Source organism: Symphalangus syndactylus, chromosome 1 (assembly GCF_028878055.3).
Source record: "Symphalangus syndactylus isolate Jambi chromosome 1, NHGRI_mSymSyn1-v2.1_pri, whole genome shotgun sequence".
Classification (NCBI taxonomy): Eukaryota; Metazoa; Chordata; class Mammalia; order Primates; family Hylobatidae; genus Symphalangus; species Symphalangus syndactylus.
The window spans coordinates 94,922,075-94,945,629 of NC_072423.2; the positions used below are offsets into that span (position 1 = coordinate 94,922,075).

The 23,555-nt window shown below is 42.3% G+C and overlaps 1 protein-coding gene across 3 annotated transcripts in view; it reads left to right on the top strand.

The window, feature by feature from the left end:
- Nucleotides 1-23,555, top strand: part of PACS1 (phosphofurin acidic cluster sorting protein 1) — a 161,474-nt gene that overhangs the window by 45,351 nt on the left and 92,568 nt on the right. The window contains exon 1 of one of the 3 annotated variants that reach the window (XM_063643447.1): nucleotides 7,721-8,133. The exons of 1 other annotated variant lie outside the window; for it this stretch is intronic. In XM_063643447.1, coding sequence (XP_063499517.1) covers nucleotides 8,108-8,133 — 26 coding nt within the window. In that variant the 5' untranslated portion in view covers nucleotides 7,721-8,107. Of the gene's footprint in view, nucleotides 1-7,720; nucleotides 8,134-9,359; nucleotides 9,458-23,555 lie in introns of those variants that run through there. One more of the 3 variants, XM_063643455.1, reaches the window with a different exon arrangement.

The window sequence follows — 23,555 nt, forward strand, 5'->3', positions numbered from 1 at the left end:
GAATTGAACAGTTGCATCAGAGACCTTATGGCCTGCAAGGCCAGAAATATTAAGCCCTTTGCAGAGAAAGCTTGCTGGCTCCTGTTTAATGCTTTAACTGCCCTACTGAAAGGCAGGAGGCTGAAAAAATGATGGTAGTCAAAAGGAATGCATGAAATCCTGTTATCTTCTGTTAGCTGGTTGCAAGTAGTACACAGGATATATTTGAGACATCTCTTTTCCTATCTCCCACCAAAGCATAATTCAGGCGGATCTCAGTGCATAGGCACAGGCATTTGCCTCATTCTTGTTTTGTCTGTTTTGAATTTAGTTATGGGAATATTTTAATATCTCTCAAAAAGAGGGTATCTGGTATGAGTCAGAATGATTATAGAACATGCTTGCCTGGAGAATAGGAAATGCGGGATCCACTCCTGGTGTGCTGTTAGCTGAAGGACGTCAGAACTGTCCTTTAACCTCCCTGCAGGTCTCTAAATGGTAGGATTGTTTGGGGATTAGACTAGATCATCTCTAGGCACCGTTCAGCTCAGTAGCGACATTGCTGCATGGTGGAAGGAGTGACCTCAGTGTGAATCCTGGTTCTGTCCCTTTCTGCCCAGGAGACCTTGAGCAGCTTATCTAAATGCTGTGTGCCTTTGTTAGCTCATCTGAAAATGTGGCTGTAAGAATGACCTCATGAGAATGGACTGAGATCATGTTCTTAAAACTCTCGGCACTAATAGGTATTTAATCTACTATAACTGTGAAAATTATGTCTGTGAACTCTTTTTTTTTTTTTTTTTTGAGACAGAGTCTCGCTCTGTTGCCCAGGCTGGAGTGCAGTGGCACGATCTCGGCTCACTGCAACCTCTGCCCCCTGTGTGCCACCATTCTCGGCTAATTTTTGTATTTTTAGTAGAGATGGGGTTTCACCATATTGGCCAGGCTGGTCTTGAACTCCTGACCTTAAGTGATCCACCTGCCTTGGCCTCCCAAAGTGCTAGGATTACAGGCGTGAGCCACCGGACCCAGCCTGAATACTAATTATATACTTCATTTTAATCAAACTCAATTTGTGAAATAGCTGGATTTAGGATTTGTTTAATGAAAGAGATATGGCGTTCCTTTAAAAGCCAGCTTTTCTACTAGAATCAACATTATTTGAATTACATCCAATTATATGAGATCATATCAATGCATAGGAAGCTAGACATGTATTAGATTGTGGTTAAGGGCATACACTTTGGAGCCATATAATATAGCTGTGGTTCAAAGCCTGGCTTTGCCATTTACTTACTAGCTGTGTATGATCTTGGCCTTCCATTTCCTCCTGGGAATGATAATAATACTTGCTGTGAAGATTAAATGAAATTGCCCATGTGAAATGCTTAGCATGGTACCTAAGCAGTGCCACTCTAAAGTTTCATGGCCTCCTACTCTCTGGACACATACATATGCTCTGTCTGCTAGAACTCCTCACTTCTCTATTCTCCTAACTTACTTATCCTTCAGAGCCCAGTTCAAGGGACGTCTTCATGAAGTCCCCCTCGCCCCAGCCCTGTGCTTCCACAGGGCCTGTGCACACCTCTCTCTGCTTCCCGCTGTGTGCGGGCCCTACCTCCTCCTTTTATTGTGCTTCGCAGATGCTGCATTTTTTACAGATTGAAGATTTGTGGCAACCCTATGTTGAGTAAGTCTGTCGGCACTATTTTTCTAATAGCATGTGCTTGCTTTGTATCTCTGTGTCACATTTTGGTAATTCTTGCAGTACTTAAAATTTTTTTGTTATTGTGTTGGTTACGGTGATCAGTGATCTTTGATGCTGCTATTGTGATTGTTTTGGGGTGCCATGAACCGCATTCATACGAGACGCTAGACTTAATTGATAATGTTGGCATGTGCTCTGACTGCTCCACTGACTGCCCATTCCCCCATCTCTCTTCCTCTCCTCAGGCCTCCCTATTTCATGAGATATAGTATTGAAATTGGACCAATTAATAACCCTACAATGGCTTTTAAATGTTCAGGTGAAAGGAAGAGTTACATGTCTCTCACTTTAAATCAAAAGCTAGGAATGATTAAGCTTAGTAAGGAAGGAATATTGAAAGCCAAGACAGGCTAAAAACCAGACGTCTTGCAGCAGTTAACCAAGTTGTGAATGTAAAAGAAAAGTTCCTGAAGGAAATTAGAAGTGCTACTCCAGTGAACTCGGGAATGCTAAGAAAGCAAAACAACCTTATTGCTGATGTGGAGAAAGTTTCAGTGATCTGGACAGAAGATCAAACCAGCCACAACATTCCCTTAAGCCAAAGCTTGATTCAGTGCAAGATCCTGATTCTCTTCAATTTTATGAAGGCTCAGAGAGGTGAGGAAGCTGCAGGAGAAAAGTTTGAAGCTAGCAGAGGTTGGTTCATGAGTTTTAAGTAAAAAAAGCAACATAAAAATGCAGAGTGAAGCAGCAAGTGCTGATGCAGAAGCTGTAGCAAGTTATCCAGAAGGTATAGCTAAGGTGGCTAGATGATGAAATGAAGGTGGCTACACTAAACAACAGATTTTCAGTGGAGATGAAACAGTGCTCTATTGGAAGAAGATGCCATCTAGGACTTTCATAGCTAGAGAGGAGAAGTCAGTGTCTGGCTTCAAAATTTCAAAGGACAGGCTGACTCTTGTTAGGGGTGAATGCAGCTGGTGACTTTAAGTTGAAGCCAGTGCTCATTAACCATTCTGAAAATTCTAGAGCCCTTAAAAATAATGCTCAATCTACTCTGCCTGTGCTCTATAAATGGAACAAAAAAGTCTGGATGACAGCATATCTGTTTAGAGCATGGTTTACTGAATATTCTAAGTCCACTGTTGAGACCTGCTCAGAAGAAAAGATTCCTTTCAAAATATCACTGCTCATTGACAATGCACCTGGTCACCCAAAATTCAGATGGAGATGTACAAAGAAGTTAATGTTGTTTTCATGCCTGTTAACACAATGTCCATGCCGCAGCCCATGGATAAAGGAATATTTTCAATTTTCAAGTGTTACTAGTTAAGAAACATTTTGTAAGGTTATAGCTGCCATAGGTAGTGATTCCTTTGATGGATCTGGGCAAAGTAAATTTAAAACCTTCTGGAAGGGATTCACCATTTTAGATGCCATTAAGAACATTTGTGGTTCATGGGAGGAGGTCAAAGTATCAACATCAACAGGAGTTTGAAAGAAGTTGATTTTGACTCATGGATGATTTCAAGGTGCTCAAGACTTCAGTGAAGGAAGTAACTGCAAAGGTGGGGGAAATGGCAAGAGAACTAGAATTAGAAGTGGGGTCTGAGGATATGACTGAATTGCTGTAATCTCGTGATAAAATTTGAACGGATGAGCAGTTGTTTCTTATGGATGAGCAGAGAAAGTGGTTTCTCGACATGGGACCTACTCCTGGTAAAGATGCTGTGAACACTGTTGAAATGATAATGTATTACAATAATTTATAACAATAACTATATATTACATAAACTTAGTGATAAAGCAGCAATAAGGTTTGAGAGAATTGAATCCAATTTTGAGAGAAATTCTGCCGTGGATAGCATGCTATCAAATGCATTGCATGCTTTAGAGAAATCTTTAATGAAAGGAAGAGTCAGTGTGACAAACTTCATTGTCTTATTTTAAGAAATTGCCACAGATACCCCAACCTTTAGCAGTCACCATCCTGATCAGTCAGCAGCCATCAACACTGAGGCAAGACCCTCCACCAGGAGAAAGATTGCAACTTGCAGAGGGCTCAGATTTTGGCATTTTTTTTTTTTTTTTTATGAGACAGAGTCTTGCTCAGTCCCCCAGGCTGGAGTGCGGTAGCATGAACTTGGCTCACTGCAACCTCCGCCTCCTGGGTTCAAGCGATTCTCCTGTCTCAGCCTCCCGAGTAGCTGGGATTACAGGCATGTGCCGCCATGTCCAGCTAATTTTTGTATTTTTAGTAGAGACAGAGTTTTGCCATGTTGGCCAGGCTGGTCTTGAACTCCTGACCTAAGGTGATCCATCTGCCTCGGCCTCCCAAAGTGCTGGGATTATAGGCGTGAGCCACCGTGCCTGGCTCAATAAGCCATTTTTATTTATTTTATTTATTTATTTATTTATTTATTTATTTGAGACAATTTCGCTCTGTTGCCCAGGCTAGAGTGTAGTGGCGTGATCTCGGCTCACTGCAAGCTCCGCCTCCCGGGTTCACACCATTCTCCTGCCTCAGCCTCCCGAGTAGCTGGGACCACAGGCGCCTGCCACCGCGCCCGGCTAATTTTTGTTATTTTTAGTAGAGACGGGGTTTTACCGTGTTAGCCAGGATGGTCTCGATCTCCTGACCTCGTGATCCACCCGCCTCGGCCTCCCAAAGTGCTGGGATTACAGGCGTGAGCCACCGCGCCCGGCCCATTTTTAAATTAAAGTATATACTTTTTTTTTTTTAAGACACAATGCTATTGCACAGTTGATAGACTACTGTATAGTGTAAACATAACTTTTATATGCACCGGGAAATAAATAATTTCATGTGACTTGCGTTATTGCAGTGGTCTGGAACTAAAGCCACAATATCTCCAAGGAACTATTTACTTGCTGTCTCACTATCAGACTGTGAGACTGTCAAGGGCAGGCATTCTGCTCAGCTTTGGCAATACCATCTAGTGGTGAACAAGACAGAACTGTTTCAGGCCATGGGCGTTCTAGTGGGAAGACAAATATTTAATCTCGAGTGTACAAAATGCTGCCATAGAACAGGAGTGCAGTGGAGCATAATAGGAGCTCTGGACCTTGTCTGAACACATCAAAGAAGCCTTTTTTCTAAGGAGTGATTGTTTATTTAAGTTGAAACCTGAAGGATGTGTGGGAATTAGCTAAGTGAAGAGAAGGAAGAGTTCCAGGCAGAGAAAACTGTGGACACAGTGGCTTTGGGCAAGTTACTCAGCTTCTTCTCTGCTTCAGTGTCTTCATCTATAAAATGGGAATAATATAACCTAGAGTTATATAATTAGGGTTGTTGTGATCATAAAGACAGAATTTTAAGTCATCATCTTCTAATATTTCTGAAGTGGGGCATAATTGGTTCATTCAGGATAACTTCTGGGTCCACGTTTATGTATTGAATGGCTAAATGTATGGATCTGCTTACTGCACTTTAACCTTTTTACCTGCTCTAAAACCTTTCTTGCATTTTAATGACAAGAACGGTCTATTTTGCCTTTCATTGAGTTTGTTAATTATGAAGATCAAACTCTGCCTTTCATTACTGCGTAAGTCTCATGGTGTGTCAGACTTCTTAGGTCAGTGTGTGTCATCAGTTAGAATGCTTTCACCTTCAAGAAACAGAAAAGCCAGCTCAATGACTTAAACACACAGATGTTTGTCATTTCAGAAAACAGAAGTCTGGGGCAAGGGTAAGTCCAGTGCTGATTAACTGAGCAGCCTGGCAAAGGCGTCAAGGAGCCAAGTTCATTTTGCCCTCCTGCTTTGTCATCCTCAGTACAGGCTTGCCCGCTGGCTCCCCATGGTCTCAGGTGGCCTGTCGCAGTTCCAGTTCCCACAGGGAGACACCAGAACATCCCACTGAGGAGGAGGAACTGTTTCTTTCCATGTCTGTCTCTTTATTGATGAACATTTGGGTGGCTTCCACCTTTTGTCCATTGTGAATAATGCTGCTTGTGAACATTGGTGAACAATAAATTCTTTTTAAAAAGACAGCATCTGAGAGCTAAGCTATGAGGATGCAGAGGCATAAGAATGATACAATGGACTTTGGGGACTCGGGGGAAAGGGCAGGAGGCAGGTGAGGGATAAAAGACTACAAATTGGGTACAGTGTATACTGCTTGGGTGTTGGGTGCATCAAAATCTCAAAACCCTATGGAAGTAAAAAATTAAAGTACCACATCAATTAATGTGTAGACCAAATCTTATTGCAATTAAATTTCTACTTTTAGCATCATTTGCTGCAATGAAGTTCTAGTATTTGAAATATTTTGAGCCACTAGCTTGCTGTTTAATGGGATTTGATCCCATAGTAAAGAAGATATAAACCAAATAAGTCAGAAGGATCTTAGAAGTAATTTTGTTCCATCCTCTATTTTGAAGATGTTCTGGATTCAGAGTGATTTTCCAGGGTCAGAGAGCTAAGTCATGTTAAATAATTCAAAGTGTATGAAAATATACATTATCTCACAGATTCAAGTAGAGTAACCAGGGGTGTCTTTTGCCTCTAGTCTTACTCTAACCAGTGTCTAACTATGCCTGTGTAGATAAAATAAAGTAGAAAACTGGGATAATTCAGGTATTCAAGTAACTGAAGAAAATTACTCCTGTTTAAAATATCTGGGCAGGCTGGGCATGGTGGCTCATGCGTGTAATCCCAGCACTTTGGGAGGCCGAGGCAGGCAGATTACTTGAGGTCAGGAGTTCAAGACCAGCCTGGCCAACATGGTGAAACCTCGTCTCTACTAAAAATACAAAAATTAGTCATGCATGGTGGCACATGCCTGTAATCCCAGCTACTCAGGAGGCTGAGGCAGGACAATTGCTTGAGCCCAGGGAGCGGAGGTTGCAGTGAGCCGAGATTGTACCATTGCACTCTAGCCTGGGTGACAAGAGCAAGACTCTGCCTCAAAAAAAAAAAAAAAAAAAAAATTGTGGGCAACTCTAATACTTTTAGGTATTTGCTTCAGTAGTCCACTTTATGTGTTAGTGTTCAACATTACTAGTGGGATTTTGCTTCTCGTGCTCTATTTTCTGATTTCTATCACCAGTGGTTTCATGGTTGTATACAGTAATCTCTGGTTAGAGACAGAGTCAGTGGCCTGCTGGGGAACACACCAGACGGAAAGTGAGAGTTCCTTGTTTTGGGCTTTACTTTGCCCTTGACTTCCAGTAATCAGGGTGTTTCCTTGTTCTGAAACATGCTTGTGTTCACAACTGGCAGACAGGTAATCCCTGAACAAGTAAATCCCAGTGGAACCAGAAAACTGGGTCTTGTTTTCCTTAATTGGAACCTGACTTAGAATCAGCTATTGAACTGAGGAAAAAAAAAAAAAGTGTTAGCCATTAGAAAATGAATTTAAATTACTGGTCTGTCCATATTTAGAATTTCTTGCAATCATTTCCACTGTATGTAACACTGAAATCCTTTGTGGTTGTCTGCTGCAAAAATGAATCTTTGACCCAGCAACTTTAAATGCTTTTGACACCATTGGGAATTTTGAGAATTGTTAATTTAATCTGCACTTTTCCTAGGTGGGGGCGGGGATGAGGGAGAAGTGATGTCCTTTTGCATTGGCAGTTATACTGTTTGTAAGCAGAGGTTTGTGCTTCTGGAACTTATGTTTACTAGGGAGTGATTATTAGCATAATAAGTATCATATTCTAGCTTTTATTTCGGAGGCAGTAAAGAGCCAGCCAAGCAGAGAGAAGAGTGGGAGGTGACTGGCAGCAAGGGCCTCGTCGCTATTAGTGCAACACTGCTGCAGGTGGAGGAGCGTTTCATCAAAGCAGGAAGAAGGGGAGGCCTTTTCTGCTTATGACTCTTAACTTCCCTGCGTGCCTCGTCTTTACAGGCCTGCAGTGAGGTTAGGATGCAAACGACTTTCTTTTCTTTCCCATCCCAAGCCCATCATGGGTTCTCTCTAACTGATTCTTGTTCTCTTAGTAATTATTTAACTGTCAAGCAGGGACTTGTCCTGACAAGCAGAACGGGAAGGCCCTCTGGTTCCTGTCTACACAATGTCTGTAGTCCCTTCTCTCAAAGACTCAGTGTTGAGACTCCCGAAGGGAAGGAGGAGGCATTCAAGTAGAAACACATTTACGTCAACAGGTTTTCTGAACCCCCAGTGAATTTTGAGTTCTCAGTGCAACCTTCCCCTGCTTCACTGTTCCTGTTTCTTCTCTGTGCCTCTGTTTCCCGATTGGGGAAGTGGCAAGGATCCTGACTCTGGAGGAAAGTGGAGAAGAACCAGTGGGCCCGACTGCATCAAGGGCCTCTCCTCAGCAGAGAACCGGCTGGTCCTCCTCACTCACACGTGCTGTCTGTGTGCAGGGCGCTCATGGGAGATGTTGAAGAGGTGTAAGAAGGCCTCTTCTCTGTGTAACTGGGGAGCAGGACATGCACACAAAGGCAAGTGCATCAGGGTACGTTCAGTGTGTAACTTAAAATAAGTAACAGACGTAGTGTGGTGGGCAGAACTGTGTGTATTTCAGACAGCGGCTCAAGGACTGCTTGTCTCTTTGTAGGAACACTGTAGGCCAGAATCAGTCTGTTAAATGGGAGTTGACGTCCTGTGACACTTTTCTAGATTAAATGGTCCTAATACTCTACAGTAAATGCTTTTATTTTTAGTTAGTAGAGGAAAAAGATGGTATTTTTCAAAAAGTGAGACAGAAAAAGGTATATGGGACATTATATGTATGTGCTGGTATGTGTGCACACCACCACCTATGAAGCAGCCTTGCTGCTAAAGTAGACCCTGAGTTTGATAAAACGCCTAGATCTTACTGTGTATTTATAGGAAATACGAGGGATGGAGAAACGTTGTAAATGGCTTTTTGGGGATAGAATCAGCAAATTCCAAACTGCATTATAGGATAAACAGAACAGTTTTTTCAACAAATAAATCACAAGGGGAAAAGGTGAGAAAAAAGCCTCTATAGAGAAAAAGAGATTGAAGAGATGAATGAACCAATAGTCATATATGATTGATTCAGACAAAATGAAGAAAATGTGAGGCAATCTGGGAAATGTGGACACTGACTGATTATTTGATGGTATTAATGGTATTAATGGTATTAAGAAGTTTATTTTATAAAACAAACCAAAAAAGACAAGAGGAAATTTATTTTATATTGAATATTGACAACGAATAATTAAATTAAAAAAATTTGTTAAGTGTGAAAATTGTGGATACGTTTTAAAAGAATATTCTTTAAAGAGACATGTATATTGAAATATTTACATATGAAAAGAAATGCTGTCTGTGATTTGCTTCAAAATAACGCAGGCAAGGGAGTAGGTGGGAGAATCACTGACACAGGATTGGTTATGCATTAAACATCGTTGAAGCTGGGTGTTGGGCAAACTAGGCTCATTCTACTGTTCTACTGTGTATATGTTTGAAAATTTTAGAGTTAAATTTTAAAATTTAACAAGTGAGTGAGGGCCGGGAACAGTGGCTCATGCCTGTAATCCCAGCACTCTGGGAGGCTGAGGAGAGTGGATCACCTGAAGTTAGGAGTTCGAGACCAGCCTGGCCAACATGGGGAAACCCCGTTTCTACTAAAATTACAAAAATTAGCCAGGCATAGTGACACGCGCCTGTAATCTCAGCTACTCAAGAGGCTGAGGCAGGAGAATCACTTGAACACACGAGGCGAAGGTTGCAGTGAGCCGAGATCGCGCCACTGTACTCCAGCCTGGGCAACAGAGCCGGACTCCATCTCAGAAAAAAAAAAAAAAAATGTGAGTGAGATATCTTGACAAAAGATGGAGTAGTGGTTGCCTGGAGCCTGGGTAAAGGGGTGGTGTGGCTGCAGAGGGGCACAAGGGATCTTTTGGGGTGATGGGAATGATCTGTGTCTTGGCTATGATGGCAATTTCATGGGTACATACATTTAAACTAATCAAACTTCATTTAAATGTGTGTATTTTGTTGTATGTAAATTATACTGTAATGTCAATTTAAAAATTGATTAAAATTAGTAAGAAGGGGCCAGGTGTGATGGCTTATGCCTGTAATCCCAGCACTTGGGGAGGCCGAGGTGGGCAGATCACCTGAGGTCAGGAGTTTAAAACCAGCCTGACCAAGATGGTGAAACCCCGTCTCTACTAAAAATACAAAAATTAGCCAGGTGTGGTGGCGTGCACCTGTAATCCCAGCTACTTAGGAAGTTGAGGCAGGAGAATCACTTGTACCTGGAAGGTGGAGGTTGCAGTGAGTTGAGATCGCGCCACTGCACTCCAGGCTGGGTGACAGAGCAAGACTCCATATCAAAAAAAAAAAAGGGGGGGCGGTTTAAAAATATTATTATTAGTAGTAAAATAGAGACAGGGCCTAACTATATTGCCCAGGCTGATCTCGAACTCCTGGGCTCAAGCGATCCTCCCTCGGCCTCCCAAAGTGTTGGGATAATGGTGTGAGCCACTGTGCTTGGCCAGTAAGAAGGGTTTTTGTGTATTATACACACAGTGTGGAATCAGTAGTGTCAGAGGTGTGAGGCACCCAGCACTGCTGGGCAGCAGGGATTACCTGGCTTGTGCTGCATCTTTATTTTTCCCTTCACCTCAAGTTAACTTTATCGTTCATACTTCTGATTTTGCAGTAGTATCTCTAATTTCTCCTTGCAGCTGTAGAGTCAGCTTGAATTTTGTGATGTTTGTCCATGTGTCTGTCATCCAAAAGGACATGCATTTTTATGCTAGAATAAATGATTCTAGGAGGACATCTACCCATTTATGATAATTTTTTAAACATTCAGTTGGCTACATTATAATAGTCAAGCATTAAGGGTACACCTGAGCTGAAAACAATTCAGCTGGATTCTAATTTTGATTTATTTTCCATCCAGTCTACCAACCAACCAACCAGTCAGCCAGTCAGCATTTATTGAATGTATTCTTTGCACCATCCCCCGAGTTGGGTTTTGGGTGCATGAGGATGAATATGATACAGTCCTGCCCTTAAGGATATAACTTTCAGGTTGAGAAGATAGCTGTGTATATGTATAATTTCAGCAGCATGACAAATGCCATGGTCAAAGTGAGTACAAGATACAATGTGGTAGGCCACATTTATACATGTTGGCCTCCTCCCTCCCTCCCCTCTAGCCCCTTCCTTACTTGGTAAGTCAAGTGAACCAAATGTCAGGCAGTTTGGAAAGGAGAGTTGAAGCAGAAGGAAACTTCCTTCTGCCCCAATGAATTTGTTACTTTTTCTTCCAAATAAAAATTAGTTATTTTTACAATACCATTATATTGACATTGCAAGGGTCCCTGGTGTTTTTATTGTTTTCTGTTGTCACTTTGTATCTCTTCTCCCATTCCCATCCCACTCCCATTAGCATCTTCCCTGATGTGTTTAATATGTATCCTTGGATATATATGTATCCTTATATGGTGTTTTCTGTAAATTTATATAAATAGTATTACATGATAATTCTCATTCTTATCCTTTCTTCATTTAAAACTATGTTTTTAAGTTATGTTGATGTTGTGTTTATATGGTGCTTTTAGCCACTGCATTGTATTTTTATTGCTCTGTCTACTGCATTTTATTTGTCTGTTCCCCTAGTGACAGACACCTCATTTGTTCTCCCTGTACCACAAACAATGCTCTGCAGGTATAGTGGCTCACACCTATAATCTCAGAACTTTGGGGAGGCTGAGGCAGAAGGATCGCTTGAGCCCAGGAGTTCGAGACCAACCCGGGCAATGTGACAAAAACCTCATCTTTACCAGAAATTAAAAACTTAGTTGGGCATAGTGGTATGTGCCTGTAGTCCCAGCTACTTGAGAGACTGGGGTGGGAGGATCGCTTGAGCCCAGGAGGTTGAGGCTGCAGTGAGCCTTGATTGTGCCACCACTGCACTCCAGCCTGGGCAACAGAGTGAGACTGTCTCAAAAAAAAAAAGATAAAGCTAAATAAATTAATAAGAAAATCCTCATATATGCCTTCTTACGAACTTGTACAAGAGTTTTTCTGGCTAAATACCAACAAGTATAATTGTTGGGTCACAGAGTATAATCATATTTAATTTCACTAAGTAATGCATGATTGCTTAATTTGTATTTCCACTAAGTGCAGTCCTTAGTATTTGACTTTAAAACTTTGTGAGTTTGGCAGGTTTCACATGTTATTAATATCTTTTTTAACTCACATGTCTCTGATTACTAATGAGCATGCCTAGATTTCTGTATATACTGGGTAGTTTTTGGAGTTTCCTTTTATGAATGACCTGGTCATATCATTTTCCCATTTTTCCAGTAGAGTTTCTTATATATTGTAGCTATGAATCCTAAGGCAGTTATAAATGTTTCAGATGTCTTCTGTTCCTCATCTACCTGCTAACTTTGTTCACAGTGTCCTTTATTCAGCAGAAATCTTCTGTTTTAATTTAGACATTTCCTTTGGTTTTTCCATTTATAAAGATTTGTGCCTTTTGATGTCTTACTTAAGAAATCTTTTCTGGGCCAGGCATGGTGGCTCATGCCTGTAATCCCAGCACTTTGGGAGGCCAAGGTGGAAGGATTGCTTGAAGCCAGGAGTTCGAGACCAGCCTGGGCAACGTAGCAAGACTCCATCTGTATGTAAAAAAAAAAAAAAGGCATTATCCTATATTTTCTTCTAATTAGGTTTATATGTGTCTCAAATTTACATCTCCAGTTTGATCTTTTCTCTGATCTCCAAATTTGCATACTCACTGTCTACCTGATAGCCCCACCTAAATATCTAATAGATATGTCAAACTTAGCATTGCTAAAACTTAGTTTATCCCTTCATCATTAAAAAAAAAAAATCTGTTCCTCTCCCAATCTTTATTCATCTGAGTACACTTGTCCCTTGGTATCTCTGGGGGATTGGTTCCACGAGCAGCCCTCCACAGTGGATACTGATACAGGTTAGCTTTGTGTCCCCACTCAAATCTCATCTTGAATTGTAATCTCCGAGTGTTAAGGGAGGAAGCTGATGGGAAGTGATTGGATTATGGGGGCGGTTTCTTCCATGCTATTCTTGACAGTGAGTGAATTCTCACAAGATCTGATGGTTTTTTAAATGGTAGTTTTTTCCTGCGCTCTCACACACCTCTCTCTCCTGCCACCATGTGAGACAGTCCATGCTTGCTTCCCCTTCGCCATGATTGTGAGTTTCCTGAGGCCTCCCCTACCCTGTGGAACTGCGAGCCAATTAAAACCCTTTGCTTTATATATTACCCAGTTTCATGTAGTATCTTTATAGCAGTGTGAAAACGGATTAATACAGATACCAGAATCCACAGATGCTTAAGTTCCTTATATAGTGACACTGTATTTGCATATAACCTACACACATCCTCCCTCGTACTTAAATCTCTTGAATACTTATAATAGTTAATACAATGTAAATGCTATGTAAATTGTTGTTATACTGTATTATGTAGGGAATAAACAAGAAAAAAAAAGTCTGTACATGTTCAGTATAGATGCAACCAGCCTTTTTTTTCCCCTAAATATACATATAGGTACATATTTCTTGAGATGGAGTTTCACTCTCTTGCTCAGGCTAGAGTGCAGTGGTGGGGTCTCTGCGCACTGCAACCTCTGCCTCCCAGGTTCAAGCAATTCTCATGCCTTAGTCTGCTGATTAGCTGGGATTACAGGTACACGCCACCACGCCCAGCTAATTTTGTATTTTTAGTAGAGATGGAGTTTCACCATGTTGGCCAGGCTGGTCTCGAACTCCTGACCTCAAGTGATCTCCTTGCCTTGGTCTCCCAAAGTGCTGGGATTACAGAAGTGAGCCATGGCACCTGGCTTTTTTCCTAAATATTTTTGATTCATGGATATGGAACCTGTGGGTACAGAGGGCCGACTGTAAATGGTGCTGCCTTCCACCCTGTTGCTCAAGCCAAAAACCCCAGAGTCATCTTTGCTTCTTTTTCATGCTCTGCGTGTGTAATCTGTCAGCAAGTTCTTTTTTTTTTTTTTTGAGACGGAGTCTCGCTCTGTCGCCCAGGCTGGAGGGCAGTGGCGCAATCTCAGCTCACTGCAAGCTCCGCCCCCCGGGTTCACGCCATTCTCCTGCCTCAGCCTCTCTGAGTAGCTGGGACTACAGGCTCCTGCCACCATGCCCGGCTAATTTTTTTTGTATTTTTAGTAGAGACGGGGTTTCACCGTGGTCTCGATCTCCTGACCTCGTGATCCGCCCGCTTCGGCCTCCCAAAGTGCTGGGATTACAAGCGTAAGCCACCGCGCCCAGCCCCAGGCTTTTTTGTTAAATGTACCTTAAAGCAATGCTTTCTTTTTTTCCCATCACAAATTTAATTATTTATAAAAATATCTAATGGAAAGAAACTGGATTAGCAAGCCAAACGGATACTTGTCCTGGCTAAGTGTGATACTGGGCAAGCTGTTGACTTCCTTCTTCAGATGCCTGTGATACATACCCCATGTTTATTCTAATTTCTTAAAGATATGAGAACCTAGCTCTAACATATGCATGAAATGCCTATTCCTGAGGCATTGATCACATTGTCATTATTCAGGTTCCTCTCTGTGCTCCCTGAAATCCCCATTAGCGTAATTCCTCACCGTCCCCTTGTGCGGAGTCCACTGCCCCACCGTGTGCTGCTGCCCTCGACTGTTCTGAGGCTGGCTGAGTTTCAGAAGTAACAGGGACTCAGTGATTAAATTTCTTTTTCTTTTTCTTTTTCTTTCTCTTTTCTTTTTTTTTTTTTTTTTTTTTTTTGAGACGGAGTCTCGCTCTGTCCCCCAAGCTGGAGTACAGTGGCGCAATCTCGGCTCACTGCAACCTCTGCCTCCCGGGTTCGAGTGATTCTTGTGCCTCAGCCTCCCTAGTAGCTGGGACCTACAGGTGCCTGCCACCACACCTGGCTGGGTGATGAAATTTCTTCAGCTTTCTCTGGCCCTCCCTACTTCTGGAATCCAAATGACGCGCTACATATCGTTGCCATTTCTGATTTGGATGTACAAATATAGGGACAGATGGGTTTGTGTTTATTTTTTATGTATTTTTTTTTTTCTCTCTTAATCTGGCTGTAAAAACATTTCCAATGGCTTATAGTTTAGTGTGTGTTCCCAAAGTGGGAGCAGCCTATACATATGGAAGTTCAGTTAGGTAGGGCTTCCTGTACCCTGGCGCCAGAGCGTTGTTCTGACCGATGGTGCCCCCTGATGGCCAGTGTAGAAACTTGGTCATGGTGTCATCTTTTTCTCACCATCACTGGGGATTCCCTTCACTCCCCAGCGTTTACTCACTTTTATTCTGTCTTGAATCTTAGCTAATTATGCCTGAGATAATCCTTCTTATCTCCTCTTTGGGTTTCTTATTTCTTCTCTTATTTATTGCTCTCTTACCTCAAAAATATCTTATTTCAGCCGAGTGCAGTGGCTCATGCCTCTAATCCCAGCCACTTTGGGAGGCTGAGGCAGGTGGATCACCTGAGGTCAGGAGTTCGAGACCAGCCTGGGCATCATGGTGAAACCCTGTCTCTACTAAAAATACAAAAATTAGCCAGGTGTGATGCTACTCCAGCTACTCAGGAGGCTGAGGCAGGAGGATGGCTTGAACCCGGGATGTGGAGGTTGCAGTGAGCTGAGGTCACATCACTGCACTCCAGCCTGGGCAATAGAGATAGACTCCATCTCAAAAAAAAAAAAATCTTATTTCTTCTCACCACTCATTATTTTCATTATATTTTGAACTAAAAGCTTGTCCTGGTAATGGCTAAAAAGTGCTTAGTGGCGTGTCCATATCAAGAAGAAAGGAAACCCTTGATTTTGAAGAGAAATTAGAAGCCACGCTAAGGACTCATGGTTGCCAGCTTCACAAGCTCTGAGATAGGTAAAGCACGCCCTTCAGAATCTTTATGGGTTTTTATTAGCTCCTTAGCTTTCTCCAACTAAAATTGCTTTGGCTTAAGCTTTAGAACTCAAGATAAATGAAAGTTCTTCATTTTAACTTTAGTTGATAAATTACTAGTATTACAGAACGATTTTCTGTGTGGAAAACATGCCAGCACTGTCACCCAGACACACCGTGCACAGGTTCAGCATGTACCATGGCTGCCTGAGGCCTGCCCTCTTCCCTGCTGGCCTCTTCTCCTGCGCTACTTTTTTTTTTTTTTTTTTTTTTTTTTTTTTTTTTTTTGAGACAGAGCCTTGCTCTGTCACCCAGGCTGGAGTGGAGTGGTGCAATCTCAGCTCAATGCAACCTCCACCTCCTGGGTTCAAGCAATTCTTCTGTCTCAGCCTCCCAAGTAGCTGGGATTACAGGTGCCTATCACCATGCCCGGCTAATTTTTTTATTTTTAGTAGAGACGGGGTTTCACCATGTTGGCCAGGCTGGTCTCGAATTCCTGACCTCAAGTGATCCACCCCACTTGGCCTCCCGAAGTGCTGGGATTACAGGCGTGAGCCACCGCACCCAGCCTCCTGCGCTCCTCTTAATGTGGTTTCAGATTCTGCCCAGGTGCCTTCCAGACTAGCTTCTGGAACACTGTCCACCTGTCAGTTGAATTATTGAGCTACTGATTTGTCTGACTTTTAGCTCATAATTGGACTATCGTAAATGACGTAGATACGTAAGTATGTCCTACAGGTTATGTGACTGTGCTGCTGAGACCTCACACTCAACCCTCCAGCACTAATTCACTCTCTTTCAAAATTATGCTTTTGCTTTTAGTGTTTGGGGAGCCCAGGAGAGGAGTGTGAAACAGAACTGCCCAATCCCGCTACCACACACACACACACGCGCGCGCACGCGCCAGGAATGTGAAACAGGACTGCCCAATCCCGCTACCACACACACACGCGCGCGCGCGCACGCGCCAGGAATGTGAAACAGGACTGCCCAATCCCGCTACCCCCCCCCCCACACACACACGCCAGGAATGTGAAACAGGACTGCCCAATCCCACTACCACACACACACACACACACACAACCAAAACAAACCAAAATATTCCTGAGTGCAGGAGTTATGATTTAACAAAACCTTCATATCCTCTTCCTTCCCCACTCCAGAGAACACCCTACTTAGAATAAAAAGCTAGGAGTGATGAGCACCATGGCTTCCAGTCTTTATGGAGCTGTGAGAGCCCATCGTTAATTGATTTATTCTCCTATCTTTTCCAGAGCGGATGTAGTCTTTGAATAGAATTGCATAATTTTAGGGTTTTAAGCACCCTTAGTAATCGTGCAGTTTAGTTTCCCATCTCATGCCTTCCAAAAAACTTCATGCAAGTTGACCCTCATCTAGCCTTGGCCAGAGTGCTTCCACTGAACAAGAATTCAGCAGTTTTTTAAGCAGGCCCATTCCATTGTATGGACTGCCCGAATTATTAGTAAGTTCTTTATGTTCAGCTAAAACTTAACTCATGGGAATTTCCACCGTAAGTCCTGATTTAACCATTTGTAGAAACGAATGACTCCGTTTTTTCACTCCCACAGAAGTGGTCTTCAGCTATTGGAGGACAGTGCCCAGCCTCCGAAGGCTCTCCAGCCTCAGCATTGCCCACTTTTCTCTTGGCTTGTTGGGCTTTTTTCTTCTTGATTTTTGGGGATTTTTGAAAATAGCCCTATGTCTTGGATATGAGTCACAAATTGCCTCCACCACCCTCATTTTGTCATTTGTCTCCAAGCTCTGTTTACATTGGTGTTTGCCGTGCAGAATTTTTTCTTTAATATGATAAAATGTAGCCATCTTTTTAAAAATGACCTCTGGACTTCATGCGTTTGGAGTTTATTCATACTTAGAAAGGCCTTGTCCACTTGAGGCTATTTTAAAAATACCCATATTTTCTGCTAGTACTTAAATGGATTTGTGTGAGTGTGTGTGTTTGTGTTTGTGTGTGTGTATATACTTAAATCTTTTATGCATCTAGAATTTATTTTAAGATAAGATGTGAGGTAGGGGTTCAAATTAATTTTTTTTCCAGCTAGCTGTCTAGTTACTCCAACGTTATTGAATTACTCATTTTTTCCTGCTGTTTTGAAATGCCATTATATTAAATTCATGACACACTTTTGGATTTATTCCTAGAGTGTTTCATATGTTTTATTTCCAAGCAAACCACCACATACATCTTATACCTTCATTATTGAAATTTTTAACCTAAATGTAAAACTTGTTATGTGCTTACCTGGCATCTGGCCGGTCAAGATGGTCTGACTCTGCTCCTTCCTGCCTCAGCAGCCTCCTCTTTTGTGCCACCTGCAGGTTAATAAGCATCTCTTATGTCGTTACCCAGGCCATTGACCAAGGGGTGACAATAATGTTGGCCATTGTAGGGCTGTCCTTTGGACTCCAGTGGAGAGCCATTACTCACTCTTTCCTATTTTAGAAATGCAGCATGATAGGTTAAAAAGTGCTTAGGGTTTTGGTTTCAGTTGCAGAACTAAATTTGAGCATCCCTTCTATTCATTGTTTCTCAGACTTTAATGTGAACAGGAATGACCTGAGAATCTTGTTAAAATCCAAATTCTTTTTTTTTTCTTTTTTTTATTTTTAGTAGAGACGGGGTTTCACCATGTTGGCCAGGCTGGTCTTGAACTCCTGACCTCAGGTGATCCACCTGCCTTGGCCTTCCAAAGTGCTGGTATTACAGGCATGAGCCACAGCACCTAGCATAAAATGCAAATTCTGATTCAGTAGGTCTGGGGTAGGCCAAGATTTTGCCCCATTTATTTATTTATTTATTTATTGGACAGTATCACACTCTGTCACTCAGGCTAGAGTGCAGTGGCCTGATCATGGCTCACTGCAGCCTAAAACTCGTGGACTGAAATGATGCTCCTGCCTCAGCCTTAGTAGATAGGACTGTAGACTTCTGCCACCATGCCCAGGTAATTAAAAAAATTTTTCCATAGAGATGGGAGTCTTCCCATATTACCTGGGCTGGTATTGAAATCCTGTCCCCAAGCAACCACCCAAAGTGGGATTACAGGGTGAGCTATGGTGCCCAACCAGATTTTGCATTTTTAGTAAGTCCCCAGGCCATGCTGATGCTGCTGGTCCATGGACTACCCTATACTTTGCAGGACCAAGACTAGGGTGAGTCAAGTGACATGCCCCACGAAGTGTGTGAGGAGGCACTTACTGTCTTGGCACTTGCACATACCTGAGAGCAAGCACTTCTTTAAGTTTTGTACCCTGGGTCCCTTGCTTGCCTCACCCTAATCCCAGCCCTGATATTGTGTTTCTTATTATTGTTAGGCTTACTGCTGATGAACCTACTAAATAGGACTCTTGAGAGGTGAGCTCTTGCTGTCTGCATTTTTTTTTTTTTTTTTTTTTTTGAGACAAAGTCTTGCTCTGTCGCCCAAGCCGGAGTGCAGTGGCGCGATCTTGGCTCACTGCAACCTCCACCTCCCGGGTTCAAGTGATTCTCCTGCCTCAGCCTCCCGAGTAGCTGGGACTACAGACATGCACCACCACACCCAGCTAATTTTTGTATTTGGAGTAGAGACAGGGTTTCACCATGTTGGCCAGAATGGTCTCGATATCTTGACCTCATGATCCGCCCACCTCAGCCTCCCAAAGTGCTGGGATTACAGGCGTGAGCCATTGTGACTGGCCGCTGTCTGTATTCTTAAACAGGTTCCCCAGGTGACCCTTAGGCACACCAAAGTTTGAGAACCACTGAAAAAGAGAAGTTCTGACTTTTAGGATTAATTTATAGCCTGTTATGAAACCAGTGCTTGCAACCTGAAAACATCATGCTACTGTTTACCTTTAGTTTTCATGATGTGCTTGAGATAGTGGTGGCTAAGCCCGAAATATATAAATTTTTAATTTTAATGTTTGTGGGTACATAGTAGTTGTATATATTTATGAGTTGCATAAGATGTTTTGATACAGGCAGGCAATGCATAATAATCACATTAGGGTAAGTGGGGTGTCCAACTCAAGCATTTATCCTTTGTGTTACGGACAATCCAGTTATACTTTTTATACTTTTTAGTTACTTTAAAATGTATAATTAAATTGTTTTGTACTGTAGTTACCCTGTTGTGCTAGCAAATACTAGGTCTTATTCATGCTTTGTAACTGTTTTTTTTTTTAATCCATTAGCCCTCCCCACTTCCCTCCCATCCACCCCCCTAACCCCACCACTACCCTTCCCAGCCTGTGGTAACCATCCTTCTACTCTTTGTCTCCGTGAGTTTAATTGTATTAATTTTTAGCTCTCACAAGTAAGTGAGAACATGTGAAGTTTGTCTTTCTGTGCCTGGCTTATTTTATTTAACATAATGATCTAGTTCCATCCATGATTCATCCATCCATCCAAAGGATCACATTCTTTGTGGCCAAATAGTGGCCGAATAGTACTCCATTGTGTATATGCGCTGCATTTATTTATCCATTCATCTGTTGATAAACATTTGTTTTCAAATCTTGCCTACCATGAATAGTGCTGCAGTAAACATGGGAATGCAGAGACCTCTTTTCTATACTGATTTCCTTTATTTGGGGTATATACCCAGCAATGGGATTGCTGGATTGTAAGGTAGCTCTATTTTTAGTTTTCGAGGAACCTCCAAACTATTCTCCACAGTGGTTGTAAAGTTGCAAATATTGACGGTAGTTACTCAAGTGGTGCCAAACTACAGGAGAAGGCCTGCTCGTATTTGACAAAACTAACCTTTACCCACGTACTGAATCTGATAACGTGGCTTTTGCTCAAAATCCAACTCTTATGTGGTAAAAAGCTTAATTGAAAGTGGACCATAGCTCAGTGCTTCTCAAACTCTAATGCGGGTAAGAATCTTCTGGGTATCTTGTTAAAATGCAGATTCTGATTCACCTGGCCTGGGCTGGGACCTATAATTCTGCATTTCTGACAAGCTTTTAGAGGGTGATGAAGCTTTAGCTCTATAGCTGTGCTTGCAAACCAAGGAGATTTTTGACTGACCTCTAGTTCGGAACCTTTTCCTAACGTGTGAGAGTTTTGGTTAGGAATGGTTGGAGAAGTTATTCATGGATTTTACTTCAGCAGACAGGGAAAGATGCTTTGCATCTGCGTGACCTGCCTTGTTCACAAAAGCCAGTGATGGATTCCCAACCGTGGACCTCCCAGACTCAGGCATGACTTGTAACTTGTACTCTGCCATCACGGTGCATGGCTGAGAGAGGGATGCCCATTGGGTGGAACTCTTTGTTTCGTTTTTTTAAATGTGTGAATAGGCAATACATTTACAAGGTTCAAAATTCAAAAGATATAGAAGGAGATACACAGTGAGTAGTGCCCTCCCCTTAATTCCCCATCTGCTGAGTTCCCAATTTTTCTCACCCCTCCAACTCTGCCAAATTAGTAAAAGTACTTTATTTGTTTCTTGTGTATCTTTCCAACTATTTTATGTATATACAAGCAAACATAAATTTATTCATATATAATTATATATAGTTTCTTTTTCTCACCTTAAAACAAATTAATGTTAACATAGTATGGACATTGTTCTGCACCTTGATTTTCTTTTTTCATGAAAAAATTAATCTTGGAGATCTTTCCACACGTCCACATGAAGAGCTTTTTTTTGTTTTCTTTCAGCAGCTTCATAGTATCTTATTGTATGGATCTACCATAATTTAACTAGAAACTTATTTACTAATGGACTTTAGATTGTTTCCAATTTCTTGCTGATAAATGCAAAGAATAAATTCACATTCGTATATTTTATGTACATTACACGTTTTGTTTTATTCAGCAATATTCTATTTTATGAAGTCTTAAAATTTTATGTATCTTGAACTTTTTATGTTTAATGAAATATTATTTTTATATCTTTAAGTTCTCCTTTGATGAGTTTGGAAGGCATTTTCACATTCCTAATGTTATTAACACAGAACAGATTAAATATATTTGTATGCATTTTTCCTTTTTTCTCCCTAGAGACAGGGTCTCGCCGTGTGGCCCAGGCTAGAGTGTAGTGGTGCAATGAAAGCTCATTGTAGGCCAGGCACTGTTGCTCACACCTGTAATCCCAGCAGTTTCAGATGCCAAGGCAGGTGGATCACCAGAGGTCAGGAGTTTGAGGCCAGCCTGACCAACATGGTAGAACCCCATCTCTACTAAAAATATAAAAATTAGGCGGGCATGGTGGTGGGTGCCTGTAGTCCCGGCCACTCAGGAGGCTGAGGCAGGAGAATCACTTGAACCTGGGAGGCGGAGGCTACAGTGAGCCGAGATCACACCACTGCACTCTAGCCTGGGCAAGACAGTGAGACTCCATCTCAAAAAAAAAAAAAAAAAAAAAAGCTCATTGTAACCTCATACTTCTGGGCTCCAGTAATCCTGGTGCCTCAGCCTCCTACGTAATGGGCCCTACAGGTATGCACCACCACACCTAGCTATTTTTTGTTGTTTTTTTATAGAGATGCAGTTGTTTTTCGTTTGTTTTGTTTTGTTTTTTGAGACGGAATCTCACTTTGTCACCCAGAATGGAGTGCAGCGGCGCAATCTCAGCTCATGGCAGCCTCTGTCTCCCAGGTTCAAGCGATTCTCCTGCCTCAGCCTTCTGAGTAACTGGGATTACAGGCGCCCCGCCACCACACCCAGCTACTTTTGGTATTTTTAGTAGAGACGGGGTTTCACCATGTTGGCCGCCAGGCTGGTCTCAAACTCCTGACCTCAAGCGATCTGCCTGCGTCGGCCTCCCAAAATACTGGGATTACAGGCATGAGTCACCACTCCTGGCCAGAGATGCAGTTTTGATATGTTGTCCAGGCTGCTCTCCTGGGCTCAACTGATCCTCCTGCCCCGGCTCCCAGAGTGCTGGGATTATGGACACTGATCTATACCAATGTGTGCTGGGTGTGCAGTCACTGCCCAGCTGGGCTGCATATATTTTTTCCAAAACCCAGGTAAAATGTGTTCATCGCTTAAGAATCAGCATTTTTTTATTTTTATTTTTATTTTTTTGGGGTGAGACGAGGTCTTGCACTGTCACCCAGGCTGGAGTGCAGTGCTGCAATCTCAGCTCACTGCAACCTCCACCTGATCCTCACACCTGATCCTTCTGAGTAGCTGGGACCATGGGCACTTGCCACCACGCCCAGCTAATTTTTTGTATTTTTTAGTAGAGATGGGGTTTCGCCACAGTGCCCAGGCTTGTCTTGAACTCCTGAGCTCAGGCAATCCTCCCACCTTGGCCTCCCAAGGTGCTAGGACTACAGGCGTGAGGCACTGCACCTGGCTTATCAGCATTTTATTAAAAAAAAAGAAGAGGATGGAGATAATTGCGTCGAAACCTGATAGTTCGAACTGTCAATTTCAGCTGAATGGGAGTGGGGCTCCTGAAAAAGAAGGTTCATGACCAGCCTGGGCAACGTCTCTACTAAGAGAAAAAAAAAAAGAGGGAAGAAGGTTCAACCTGCTGCCATTTAACACTGCTTCTCCCAGGAGAGCAGCCCTATGAGACTTGGGTTTCTCTGAATGATGTCTTGGGTTTCAACACTGTCCCCTTACTTGTTAGCCACCTTCATGGAAAAACCCGCAATCCATGAATATTTGTCATCTCGCATGCCATTACTGGGCAAACAAAATGAATCACAAGCTGGGGCTTGAATAGAAATTCCATTATTTACACACAGGTCAGATTAATCTATCTAGGAAGGACAGTGAAAGAGGCTATTTTTCGTGATGGTGCTTTTTAAACTGCAGTCAGGTGGTGCTGTTAATGAAAATGCCAAAGAGAAAGAGTGATTTCCCTCCTAAGCAGCATTAGCTTATAGTGTTGTCAGGAGTCTTGCAATTGAATTACCTTTTTGTAATCAATTCCACCTTATCAGTTAACTCTACTTGTAACGGACTTCTGGCTTCAAGAGACTGAGTCTGGATTATTT